The sequence below is a fragment of the Lemur catta genome, chromosome 11 (genome assembly GCF_020740605.2).
Source record: "Lemur catta isolate mLemCat1 chromosome 11, mLemCat1.pri, whole genome shotgun sequence".
Taxonomy (NCBI): domain Eukaryota; kingdom Metazoa; phylum Chordata; class Mammalia; order Primates; family Lemuridae; genus Lemur; species Lemur catta.
Genome location: NC_059138.1, coordinates 55,464,437 through 55,478,598, shown reverse-complemented (window position 1 = coordinate 55,478,598; position 14,162 = coordinate 55,464,437). Strand labels below are relative to the sequence as shown.

Here is a 14,162-nt window from a genome sequence, read left to right as displayed (position 1 = left end):
TTGCCCCAGATGTCCGCGTCAGCTTTCTCCCAGCCGTTTGCCCCGTCAGTCCCGGGCACCGGTGCCAGGTCAGTCCGTGGTCACCGTGCCAGGCCATTCCTTTGGGACCGCGGGCGGGAGGGGGCGGGGCCCAAAGTTCTTTCTCTGAGCTGATTGGCGCGGCCCCGAGTTCTGGATGTGTCTCGAAGTCCCGGTGACTCCTCCCGGTTGGGGTTGGGGGAAGAGTGCGGGGAGACAAATAAAACCCCGGGAGGCGGCGGGTCGCGACAAGAGGCGAACTTGAGTCTCGAGCCACTGCGCCTCAGACCCACTGCCCAGCTCCTTCGCCCCGCGGCACCTCCAAGCCCCAGCCCAGGCCGGAGCGCACACGCCCGCCAGCGCACCTGCACCTGCTGTCCCTGCCCGGACCGCCACCCGGGTTCTGCCCTCAAGCCAGCACCAGCCCTTTCCAGGCCCGGTGGGCGTCAAGATGAAGGCGGCCCGCTTCGTGATGCGCAGCGCCGGCTCGCTCTGCAGCGCCGGCCTGGTCCCCCGAGAGGTCGAGCATTTCTCGCGCTACAGCCCGTCCCCGCTGTCCATGAAGCAGCTGCTGGACTTCGGTGAGAGGGGACAGAGGACCCGGGCGGGGGCCCTGGGGCTAGGGAGCGGCCTTCACTTTCAGCCCCAGAACAGGGAGAGCTGGGCTAAAACATAGTTAAAACAACTGGGGTCTACTTTGCTGCTAAGCCCGGGAGCCTCGACCCCAGCACGCCTTGTCTTTTCCTCGATTTGTCTATTTTCTGACAGCTGTGCCTACTACAGGTCAAGGCCACCTGCAACCATGCTGATACTGGATGTTCCTGCCCTGATCTTCTAGTCAAAATACTTTTTGCTTTCAATCACAATTTAGCAATGAACTAGAAAGTTTATGCCCACTTTCACAGCATAGTACTTCTTGGAGAAGATTCCTAATATTCTAAACTAACCTCAAATTAATAGATTTTATCCCTTAGCCACCTTCCCCCCTTCCACAGGATAAATCTCTCTGCATTCCTGGCAGATTTCATCTCTTTACCATTATAGCTTTCCATATATTTGCATTACTGCTGAAAATAGTTTCACACTTGCTGCAGTAATCTTATAAGGAAAGTTTCAAGGGTTTGAATGTGATATTATTTACCATTACTCTGGAAATGACACAACTCCCACTCCACCCTCTTATCCCCCCACTTCGATTTCATTTCTAGGCTCATTAAAGGATGGTGTGTCATTGACATTGTAATGTTGACTGAATCCTGCAGTCTTTTATGAATACTAAGAACTGTGGGATATTCCCCCTTCTTGGAAGTGAGTCCTCTTCAAAAAGAGAAAACAATAATTCTCCTGTATTGGTCAGTTTTTAAAAGAAAGAAAGAAAAATAAAAGAAGGAAGGAAGGATGGAAAGCAGGAAGGAAGGGAGGGAGGAAGGAGCAGAGGGAGGGAAGGAGGAAGGGAGGAAAGAGTCAATGAAGACAACTGCTCCTGAATTATCTATAAACAGTAACCACACTTGAGAGTGAAATATAATTTTATAATATATGTGTGTGTTCAACATTTAATAGTTAATGTTATTTAAATGTATCATTTAGACCTACATTTTTCCAAAAACTAAATAAATTTCATTTCTTATAGGTTCAGAAAATGCATGTGAAAGAACTTCTTTTACATTTTTGCGACAAGAATTGCCTGTGAGGCTTGCCAATATCTTGAAGGAAATTGATATCCTCCCTGATCGATTAGTAAATACCTCTTCAGTGCAATTGGTTAAAAGCTGGTAAGTGATGAACTATTTTGAAGTGTCTAGTTTTAAAATAGTTACCTGAGTATGGCTTCTTATACTATATTAACATCATAATTGGAAAACAGGTGGTCTGAACAGTAAATACTTTTGAAAGATATAACAAAATTTTTTATTAATTTAGGGTAAGTGATCATTAAGGGAAGTTATAAAGCAATAAACAGACATTTTTACCCTGAAAAAGTTGGTTACTTTACAATAAAATTTTGACCTCTGGAAAAAATTAGAAAAATAATTGATGTATGCAATTTTAATTTTATACTTTAAATAATAAAAGACAGATCTGATTTAAATGAATGCTATTTAGGGAAGGTCTAATCTTACAAAGTGATTAATAGAATGGGCTCCAAGTTCAGATCCTGCCTCTGCCTCTTCTAGTTGTGCAATCCTTGGTAAGTGTCTTAAACTCTCTATGCCATTGAGTTATTATCCCTCATCAGTTATTAAGGAGAGTTAAGCTGTGCCTCAAAGGGATGTTTGAATGTAATTAAATGAGGTAATCTATTTAAAGAAAGAAACTTAGACCAGGACCTGGCACACAGCCAGCACTCAGTGTCAATTTTTACATAAGAATCTCATTTTACAAATAAGGTTACTGATGCTTAGAGAAGGTAGGTAACCCAAAAAGACAGATTTTTGGAGAACAGAGCCAACATATATATATGCACAGGTGGCAAACATGCATGAGAGGCTCATCCTAAACCACTTACTGCACAGCTTTTTGTTCACTGATTCACTCAAGAATTATACGTATGATATATCCACAAGACAATTACAACCTGAAACACATATTCAACCTATAGTATTTACTGCTGCATTCAAGACTTCTACTCCCCTGTAAGTAAATATACTAGGAAAGAATAAAGTTTTTAAAAAGTTGTTTCTAAGTTTTTTTGCTAGAAGAAATGAAAACATTTGCCAAACAAAACAGAAAACTGAATACTGACCTGAAATAAGTAAAGAAACATTTTGAAGTAGATTTTAAGTTAGAAAGTTGAGAGTTAAAGGTTGTAGTATTTTAAATTTTTTAAATCACATTGTTTTCCAAAGTTTCTCAAGGAAAGTTTTAACTTTAAACATAATGTTTATTTTCTCTTTTCAAATTATTTGAAAAAGGCGTTCTATTTTCAGCCATTTCTATCTGATTATTAATTTTAAAACTTAAAGTAAAACTTTTGCTTTACAGGTATATCCAGAGCCTGATGGATTTGGTGGACTTTCATGAGAGAAGCCCAGAAGACCAGAAAGCTTTATCAGAGTAAGCTCTATGCATTAGAATAAGGATTTAAAACCTTGACTATTTCTAGACATATTCCTGAGATCTTTTTTTAGACCTAAATTAAAAGAATTCAACCCTGAATAATAATATATTACTACCCCATTACACATGACAAGTTTTGGCTTGTTGCTTTTTTAGAAGTGAAAGAATACAGCATTGAGAATGATGCTGAGTGTGAACAAATGTAGAGGACGTGGTTTTTTTTTTTTTTTTTTTTCCCCTTGCAGGAAATCTATTTTTACTATAAATTTAGTTCAATGATTAGACGTGCAGGGGGATTTAGTGTTACATAATTGTAATACATTTCAATGTCATTGGAAATTAAACATTGTCTTTCAGAATAACTGACAGTTTCCAGCTACTTAAGTAAGAATCTTTCCTACATCTGACAAGAAATTTTGAAAGTTTTTTCACAATGGCATTCTGGAGTCATCTCTAGAATGATGATATTAAATATTTTTTTTAAAGACAAGGCTTAATGAATACACTAGTCACAGAGCTTATAGTTTTACACGTAAGGTAGAAATAAAATAAATTTGTTTAAGAACCTATCTCCTCTACTGTAGTGGAAGAATCTGCAGTGAGAGCCCTAATAAAGCTTCACCCTAACATTTTATTATTTGATTTGTTTAGATAGGTAAAACAAAAAGTGTTCTCACCTTCTTCAAAGTAACCTAAGAAATATAAGTGAATGAAATTTATTTGAACTTTCACTAACTGCAAATGTTATGGCTTAGCTTTATAGATACACTCATCAAAGTTCGAAATAGACACCATAATGTCATCCCAACAATGGCACAAGGAATCATAGAGTATAAAGATGGCTGTACAGTTGACCCAGTTACCAATCAAAATCTTCAGTACTTTTTGGATCGATTTTACATGAACCGTATTTCTACTCGGATGCTGATGAACCAGCACAGTAAGTCAGCTCATCATGGTCATGCTGTATAGAATGGGTATAGATAAGCCATACTATAATGCATGTTTCACTAATTGGTGGATCACATTCTTTCTCAGTTGTAGTTCTAATCCTTACCCTGATTTTTATAATAGTATTTTTTGCTTTTATTTTTCAACAGTTCTTATATTTAGTGACTCACAGACAGGAAACCCAACCCACATTGGAAGCATTGATCCAAACTGTGACGTCGTAGCAGTGGTCCAAGGTAACTTCTAGATTTCTGCATTTCCTTTATTGAAAATATACAGTATCTGATGGACATAAGGTCTATAATTGAGGTGATGGTGAATGTATATTCACAGAATGTTCCATTTATATTTTTATAAATGCTCTCAGCAAGGTTCTTTGCTTTTGAGAGTCAGGAGTATAAACGTTCATTTAAAATATTAAAACTCCAGACATAAGTGGTTAATATGTCATATTCTTATATATTGTATTTGATCTCTGAAGTGCATATATTTCTATTGCTAAAAATACAACTTAATGTTTTTTTCAATAAAATATTTAAAAGGTGTTTTTTCACATACATAAACCTGTACTTTAGTGAATATTTTAGATTAAGCTGGTATGCACAGTGAAGATCACTTGAGAACTGTACTGGACATAAGTTCACTTCACTGATGAAAAACAACTTTTATTCCAGATGCCTTTGAGTGTTCAAGGATGCTCTGTGATCAATATTATTTAACATCTCCGGAATTAAAGCTCACACAAGTGAATGGTAAGGTTAAAACATACTTTAACCTATGGAAAATTTAGTATTCTCCCAGTATGATTACTTATTGTAACTATAAAGCCACTTCTGTATTCTTTTTTTCTCTTCTGAACTTGCCTAGAATTTGTACACATTTTTTCTTTGAAGCCAAGGTTCTCTTTAACTATCTCAACTAGAAAGCTCCCATTGTGCATATTCAGTTGCTAATGAGGATTTATAAAGAAGGGTTTAAACAAATTATTTGGAGTTTAAAGTCGCAACTAGGTTCCAATATCTGAGATCAAGGAAAGATTACTTACTGCACAATATAAGGCATAAGGAGACCAGATGTAGGGTGAACCACTTAGCAGTGGTTATAGCCTTCTAAAGAGGCTAAAGAGTTTACTCATACAGCCTGGAAACAAAAATACTTTGAGTTGCACTGTAAGAAATAAGCCAGTCAAAGAAGGACAAATATTGCATAATTCCATTTATAGGAGGTATCTAAAATAGTCATACCTACAGAAGCAGAGAGTAGAATAGTGGTTGCCAGGGGTTATGGAGAGGGGAAAATGCGAAATTTCTGTACAATGCTTATAAACTTTCAGTTATGCAAGATGAATACTCTAGAGCTCTGCTGTGCAGTATAGTGCCTGTAGTTAACGATACCATATTGTAGGGCTGGGCATAGTGGCTCATGCCTGTAATCCCAGACCTTTGGGAGGCTGAGGCAGGAGGATCACTTGAGTCCAGGAGTTTGAGGCTGCAGTGAGCTGTGACTGGGCCACCACACTCTTTATCTCTAAAAAGAAGAAAAAAAGACTGTACATACTTTATTGTACACTTAAAAATTTGTTAAGAGAGTCATGTTAAATGTTCTTACCATCACAATTAAAAAAACCCTGCACTTTAGGTATACTACTGTTTTGGGAGCAGAACATAATTCAAAAGCTTCAACTCTGACAATACAAGGTCTTCCCACATTGACCGAAGTGATTATATGATGAATGAATACAAGGCACTGTGTTCATCCTATCCCATTTTGTTCTAGAAGATAGTTGCATCTCAAAACAAGACAGTATACGTAAATTGGAACAACCTTCTTTCCATTTAAAGTAAACATCTTTCCCAAGTTATATTTATACAGAAACAGTTTTTGTTAGTGGTGAGAGTTGAAATCAAGTTGCTCACATTAAGAGTAGCCTAAGTCACAGATTAGGAACATGCAAATATAAGCAAATACTAAACTAAAAATAGGAGTACAAATAAAGATTGAAAAACATCTCTAAGCATAAACAGTGTGGTTGCATAATACTTGTGGAAAAACTGCTTGAACTGTTTGGTAAAATAAAGAGAGGATTGTGCTAGACCTTGTGTTTTCTGATTCAAACTTTGCCAAAGCCTGGAACACTGAAGAATAATACTTTTATTTTCCTTTTCAAACAATATTATGATGTTTTTGTTTCTCTGTTGTCTTTAGCCTTAAGGAAATTTAAGCATATTTAGCATATAATATTTAATGTTTGGCTGATAAAAAAACAAGAAAAACTAGATACATTGTTTTACCATTAATTAAAAATGTGAAAATTGTAGCTAGCATTAATTTCAACGTTATAGTATAAGCACAGTTTTTTTTTTCTATTTTAAACTGCATATAATTTTAACCCTGAAATTGTCCAGTACATGTGACCTAAATAAACAGTTATATTTACTGTTTAAGTGGGAAAGTTCTAGGACAGGACTTGAGAGTAGAGAAGACAGGGAATATTCCAACCCTGTTTGTATCTAAAATATTAATTAAATAGATATGGAGGTTTATTTCAGTGAAATATTTGTTTCCCAACTCTAAATGAGTTTATTTTTTTTAGGAAAATTTCCAGGCCAACCAATTCACATCGTGTATGTTCCGTCTCACCTTCATCATATACTCTTTGAACTATTCAAGGTATGATACTTCACAATGATTGTAATTTTGTCTTAAAAAAAATTCACTAGTTATATTTTCATTTCTTTTATCATTCTGCACTAAACAGAAGCCTCAATGTCTTCTCCCAAGAATGCTCCTTTGCTCCTAAGAAGCTACACAGTGTTTGAAAGAGTACATGTAGTTCCTTGTAGCATCAACACGTATTTGAGAATTCACAAGATGATTCACAATGTCTCAATGCCTTAGAGACCAGGGGATATTCCTATTATTTTTCCAGTTGTCCAACAAAGTGCTAGTCATTCGTTCATTCATTAAGAGAGGTCATGGGGTGAATGCTTCAGTGAATGAGGCCTTGTTACCTCCACCCCCACAGGCTGGTCCAACTCCAAACTCAGAGGTCCAGGTCCAGAATTACTGTGGGTGACATGGCCCCATTCGGAGTCTAGAATGTTCTCAGGGCACAGTCAGTTCCTCCAGTGAGTGACCTACTTTCAAGTGCATATGAATCACCTGGGAACTTTGTTAAAATGCAAATTCAGATTTAATAGGTCTGGGCAAGGGCCTGAGATTTTGCATTTCTAGTAAGCTGACAGGTGAAGCTGCTGGTCCCCAGTGCACACTTTGCATAGGCGGCCTGTAGAGCAGTGCTTCTCGTATTAAAACACAGATTCTCCACCTCAGAGATTTTGATTCTTTAGGTCTGAGGATTTGCTTTTCTAACAGGCTCTCAGAGGATACCGATGTTACTGGTCTGGGGTAGCCAGATACAAATAATCCATTCCTTTCGTGGGTTTTAAGACCAAACTAAAACTCTGGACGTAAACCAAAAAGTAGAAAAGCACCTGAAGCTTTGTGATGCTTCCCAAGAAAGGAGGAAGCCTAAAAAAAGTGAAATCTGCCTCTAATTCTGACGTAACTCTTCAGAACTTACTATTTTGTAACTTCTTCTAATATTACTGCCATGAGGTATTGATTGTACTACAAACATCTGATCTATTTTATTTCATTCCACCTGATGACTAGAATTTAATATTATATAGAAACCAGAAAACGTATAACCTACCAGAAGGTAGTTAGAGAGGAGTTAAATAAACTAAGACTTTATCTGTATGAGATTCAGCCAATAGCTGAAAACTTGTTTTAGTGTGTTCTGTGTTAAAGGACAAAAGATACTTTTTTTGTTGATTTGATTTATTTTCAAATTGAAATGATCCAACACATAGAGTTATTTTACCATGATTGGTAAAAGTTAAGATGATAATCAAATGCAAATTGAAATTTAATTCAGAATCATTGACTGTCCTGTTAAATAGTAACAACCTTTTCCCAACAAATTTTATAAAAGCCAATAAATTGGTTCAATGATTCACTGTTCATTTGTTATGTAATAGTCTTTGGTACTTGGATGTAAAATGTAATGGAAAGACAGAAAAGGGAGAGCTAGGAAATGGACTATAAAAACCAATTTCTACATTTAAATTAAGCTTACCAATAAGAACTTGACAGCTAGCAGAATTGTTTTTCCATTAGACATTACTCCCAGGAGCTATATTACATGGTAAATGAATATTTTTCGTTATACATCCTGCATGACACATTCATAAATGGCTATTTACAGAGCTGTTTTGCTACTATCTTAAAAAATAGGAACTTAGAATTACCCTCTGTGCTGCTTTTATTTTAAACATAAAAAACATTTATTGTCCCTCATTCCTCTGCTATTGAATTCCTTATGGTTTTGTTTTCTTTAGAATTCAATGAGGGCAACAGTTGAACACCAGGAAAATTGGCCTTCCCTTACACCAATTGAGGTGATTGTTGTCTTGGGAAAAGAAGACCTTACAATTAAGGTAACCATTCTCTGTTTTTCTTTTGGGTCTCTCTTGATATAATTAAAAAGTGTCAATAATAATAAAGCTCTCTGCTTCTGGTACTTGATCCAAGTCATGTATACAGTTGGCTTTTAAATGAAGGAAAGATATTTTTACATAGACAGATGCACATTGTTTTTAATGTGTGGTCTGATGACTTGTTTGTTTGTTTAAGATTTCAGACAGAGGAGGTGGTGTTCCCCTGAGAATTATCGACCGCCTCTTTAGTTACACATACTCCACCGCGCCAACACCTGTCATGGATAATTCCCGGAATGCTCCTTTGGTAAGAGCAATCATATGGCTAAATTCATCCCAGCCACCTAGTTCTAAATGTAGAGCAAGGATTACTAAGGAAGCGTTTAGGCAAATTAATCAGTTTAGTTAAATTAGGCATGAGGGATATGAGAAAAAATGATAAAGCAAGCTAAAAATGACAAGTCAATTCTACAAGGGGTCTCTGGAAGCAGAAGATATCTGTTTAGGTTGTAGGACATCAGTATCAGTGAGGGTAATAACTTCTTCCTGCATTTTGTATTGCAACAATCACATACACTTCTTTACCAATAACTGATCTTTCCCCTCTAGGCTGGTTTTGGTTACGGCTTGCCAATTTCTCGTCTCTATGCGAAGTACTTTCAAGGAGATCTGAATCTCTTCTCTTTATCAGGATATGGAACAGATGCTGTCATTTACTTAAAGGTATCCTTTGAGTTCAATAGAGGGAATCATATCAATCATGTTGCTAAAATGATTGCTTCTTTTACAGCCCTGAGTTCTGTGGTCCAGAGTGAATTCCCCAAACTGAGTTAATGCAGATAATGACCACAAGTCATTGTATTTTCTGTTTGAGTGTGTGTATATATATATTATTTAATATAGTAACTTAAAAAAAAAAGAAGCTAGGCCATGCTACCTGCCTCAAGTGAAACAAAATTGTTCTCCAAGAAGTACATTACCAAAGTTTCAGAATGAGAACATGCTCCTGTGAATTTTTTTTTTTTTTTTTTTTTTTTGAGACAGAGTCTCGCTGTGTTGCCCGGACTAGAGTGAGTGCCGTGGCATCAGCCTAGCTCACAGCAACCTCAAACTCCTGGGCTTAAGCGATCCTACTGCCTCAGCCTCCTGAGTAGTTGGGACTACAAGCATGTGCCACCATGCCCGGCTAATTTTTTCTATATATATTTTTTAGTTGGCCAGATAATTTGTTTCTATTTTTAGTAGAGATGGGGTCTCGCTCTTGCTGAGGCTGGTCTCGAACTCTTGACCTCGAGCAATCCACCCGCCTCGGCCTCCCAGAGTGCTAGGATTACAGGCGTGAGCCACCGCGCCCGGCCCTCCTGTGAATTTTTTAAGGCAACTCCTCTTGGCATTTGTGAGAGGACCTGTACTTTGTTTTACTTCAACTTGTGGGAAATGTATGCTAATGATGTCCCAGCCTTGAAAACAACAGATATCAGATACTCAAGACTTTAAGCCAGGGAAAGGAAAGCCAACTGCTCACAAGCTGCCAGTGGGATGCCACACATTTCGTGTCTGAACTTTAAAACTTGGCACGTTTTTTCTATTTCTGATAAAGCCTCAATTTATTTGTTAAGATCAATGTCCTCATTCTGTTAATCATTTGCCAGCGATTTCAACTGAAAATATATTTACAGATGTTAGTAACTAAAACATGAAGCTTCCAAGGCTCCCATTTTGCGCATTGGAATTATTTGCCAAATGGCCTTTGACCATTTGAAATAGCTAAAGTATTCATTCTTTAAATGAGCAAAAACCTTCAAGGTTTTTGGAAAGAGCCTTTTAATAGATTAATAATATCAGCGTGGGCTCTGGTGCACTCTTAATACTTAATCAATTAAATAAATGTATTTGACTGTTTGAATACTTACCTCTGAATGTGTGCAAATTGCGCCATGCATAATGTCTTTGGTATGGTGTTTTTTCCCTTCTTCTTTTAGGCCTTATCTTCTGAGTCTATAGAAAAACTCCCGGTTTTTAACAAGTCAGCCTTCAAACATTATCAGATGAGCTCTGAGGCTGATGACTGGTGTATTCCAAGCAAGGAACCAAAGAACCTGGCAAAGGAAAAAGTGGCCATGTGAAGAGGGACGCTCAGGACACTTTACGGGATCAAAGTGGGTCTGCACCAGTGCTGCTTCCTGAATGTGTGTGTGTGAACTCTTACTTCCTCAAAAACAAATGACAGCACCAAAACCTCCTTGATTGGAATACTGATCCAATGGGGAATGGAGCTCCTTTCTGTGACCCAGGAGAACGTAGTGCAGGACTACAGGAGTTAACAGATGCCCAGCTCCTTAGGTAGAGTAGCTCATCAGTTTATATCAAATCCTGAAGAGGAGACAAGCCTCAGTTTTCCATCTTTTTTTCAACAAGAATGGGAAGGAGAAGGAATGTGAAGATATAGGTTAGCAATTTCAAAAGGTTGAAATTGCTTTTAGGCCTCCTGGTGACATCAAAAGATATTGATATTTATTGAATATCAAAGTATCAATATATCAGCATTTTCCTGCCATGCAAAGGATTAGAGCTCAATTTACACTATATGATTAGACATATATGTAAATGTACATGTCATATATTTTACATGCTCTAGGAAGGAAAGGCTGATAACCAAAATAATGTTCACTCTGAATGAAAAGGAATGAGTTTTATTCTAAGTTGCAGCCAAGGTATTGGGCCTATGTAAAAACTCAGAGGAAAGCCTCTTCTGATAAATACAGATCCTTTGTTATGGTACTTTTCTTGTTCACACTGTATGCAATAAGTGAACCTTATTGCTAGGTGCCTAGTCTTGGGTGAATTGTTAAATGTGCACTGAAGTCAGGATGTTGGGTATTGGAGAGAGAGAAGAATTACCAAAGTGACAGCGAAAATATTTCATACCTTATTTTGTTTATAAATGAAATGGTAGATTGGAAAAAACCAATGTTAGGAAAAGAAATCATGTATTCAGAACCTAACTCAGTAGGAAAGGGTGTTCTCTACCATGAAGTGGTGGTAATCCAAAGACATCCATTTTCTAGGCTTAAAAAGGTGTATTTTTGATATACTTAATTATTTTCTCTACATTCCAGGATTAACATGTCTGTAAAAAATTTTCTAATTATCCAATCGCTCAAGAACTTTAGAATTTAAGTACTTCTTGGAGCATTTTTTATATAGCCTGGAAGTAAGAGGTTTTCGTGCCAGCATGCTTTCATTTGTGTCATTGAGACTGAGAGCTAATGAATGAAAGCTGTAATGCATATTTGGGGTACTTTGGGAGAGTTAAGGTATAATATGCAGGTCCACAGGCCAGTCATGCAAATTACCCTTAGAGAAGGAGGAATGAAAGGAAGAAGGAAGGAAGGAAAGAAGGAAGCAAAGGAGATAGGAAGGGAGGGAAGTAGAAGGCACCTTTTTATTTTCCCCAAAAACTATTTCAAAAAATTATCTATATTTTCATGGATAAATTATTGGCAGCAGGATGAATTGGTGTCTCTCAAAGCAGTGTGGCTTCTTTAAATGGTTCCTGATCTTACAAGATAATAGGTTTTATGAGATAAACTCATCTGTGTCAAATTAATGTTTAAACCTGTATATAGAAAAAAGCTAAGATTTTCTGCATTGTAAAATAATTAGTGCTCTTTATATGTTGAATTTAACATTTATGTTTCATTTTGTGATGGCCTAGTGTTGTGGTGCTGCTAGAAGGGGCAATAGAAGCCTGAACTATTTGTTGTGGATTTCAGATTTTATCATCAGAAGTTCTAGACAGTGGCTTTTCTTGACGGTGGGACTCCAGCTCATGCATTTATTGATTACACAAAACTGTTTGCATTGGGTTATTTGTCATTTCGGCTTTTTACTGAAATATGAGCTAAATATTTTTGCATATAAATATTTGTATTTACCAAAGATTTAAAGCAGCTGATTAATTAATTAACTCAAACACTATGAATTATCTTTAAAACACTAGAAAAAAAGAAATGTTAGTATCTGAATAATATCAACTATGCAAATGGAGTTCTATAAAATAGAAATAGTCTACACTGGTTTTTATGAAATCTATGGGTTCTAGTGGATGGATACTGAATGCTCAGGCCCACTTAAATTATTAATGTATAAATTGTGTTTTTGTCTTTATGCTATTGTGTACAGAGAAATGTGATAATTTTTATAATAAATATTTTTTATTATAATAATAGACACAGTCTTTTCAAATTCTTTTTTTGAATTATCTCAAAGTACTAAGAATTTGAGTTAAAATAACACATAGCACAATGGTGTGTTTGTCTACACATATGTATTCAATAATCATTTTTGCAATACATATGTTCTCTACATTTTTTTGGTAAATTTAAAGTTTTAGTTTGTCTCTATGTTTTCATAGATACAGTGAGTATCAAAATAATTATCTAGATAATTTAGGTTCCCAATAATTTCTGGATTAAACAATTGAATAATAATAAGGTGGAACTAGGATAGAAATTACCATGTTAAATTGTGGTATATATTGTATATACTATCTTTGCTATTTTCAGTGCCTTTTTCTTTTACTTATTTAATTCTACTTTATCTTTAGACAGCATCCTTTGCCCACATTCATAATGCCCTTATTGCCAAGGTTCTACAAATAGAAAAAAAAAAGGAACAAAGGGAGGGAGGGAGGGAAAGAAACTGAAATAAAATGATATTGGTGGAATAAGATTGCTACGACTGAATTCTAAAATCTTATCAAAATATTCATGTATGAATCAAGAATGCCATCAGCCTAAGACATTAGACCCTAAAAGACCTATCCCAAAGCCCCCACCAATGACACTCTCCCTTTACTTGGCTACCTCCATTTATTCTGCTTCTGTTGAGTAAGCACTGCACCATGTGTCTGTAAACGGAAGCACGCACACACACGCGTGCACACACACACCACAGGATCCAGCTGTACAATTTCCTTGGATCAAATTGCCTGGGAGATAGGTTGTTAGCGTACTCTACAGTCTCGGAACCTTCACCCATGTTTCCATAAGAACTGCAAGACTTTGAATCTCATCACTTCCCACATATGTACACATATGTCTTTTTGACTCAGGGCAATGTGTGTACCTGAAAAGATACTAATTTTAAAGTTCAATAAAGTGGGCCAAATTTCCAGCAAAACTATCATTAGACCATTTCTCTCAAATTCTAAATTTGGCTAGAAATATTATAGTAAGAGCATTTGATCTCAACTACCATGACGTGCAAAGAGAGGGAGAGATGATTGTGAGCTAGTAGCCTGAGCATTGGCCTTGATAATTTCTTTATTCTCCTGCTATATTTTCAGGGATTGCTTACATTTAGATGTATACCAACACTGAAAATGTGTGTGGAATCTCCTGGTCACTTTGGTTGGTCCTGGTGGAAGAATTGAATAAATTTTGTGATTTCACAGGAACCTATGCAAGAAGTCACTGGGCCCCACTACAAACACCTAGAGCAAAAGGGTCTATTTCTATTAGCATTACATCCATATATCTCTTTTTTTAGATTTATCTCTTTTTACCTTCCATCACAGTTACTTAGATACTCATAAACATGTACTACATAAATACATGAATGAACACC

At 36.7% G+C, this 14,162-nt stretch overlaps 1 protein-coding gene across 1 annotated transcript; it reads left to right on the top strand.

The window, feature by feature from the left end:
• The first annotated feature begins 243 nt into the window (after positions 1-243).
• Positions 244-12,762, top strand: PDK4 (pyruvate dehydrogenase kinase 4). The gene is made up of 11 exons (XM_045564497.1): positions 244-599; positions 1,652-1,793; positions 3,004-3,075; positions 3,834-4,018; positions 4,179-4,265; positions 4,704-4,781; positions 6,623-6,699; positions 8,433-8,531; positions 8,728-8,838; positions 9,141-9,254; positions 10,514-12,762. Exons 1-11 carry the CDS (start codon positions 470-472, stop codon positions 10,655-10,657), a joined length of 1,239 nt encoding a protein of 412 aa, XP_045420453.1. The 5' UTR covers positions 244-469; the 3' UTR covers positions 10,658-12,762.
• The last annotated feature ends 1,400 nt before the right edge of the window (positions 12,763-14,162 follow it).

Coding starts and splice junctions, on each gene's coding strand:
- PDK4 (XM_045564497.1), top strand. CDS start 470: ATGAAGGCGGCCCGCTTCGTGATGCGCAGCGCCGGCTCGCTCTGCAGC. Junction 4,019..4,178: donor GATGCTGATGAACCAGCACA/GTAAGTCAGCTC, acceptor ATTTTTCAACAG/TTCTTATATTTAGTGACTCA. Junction 4,782..6,622: donor AAAGCTCACACAAGTGAATG/GTAAGGTTAAAA, acceptor TATTTTTTTTAG/GAAAATTTCCAGGCCAACCA.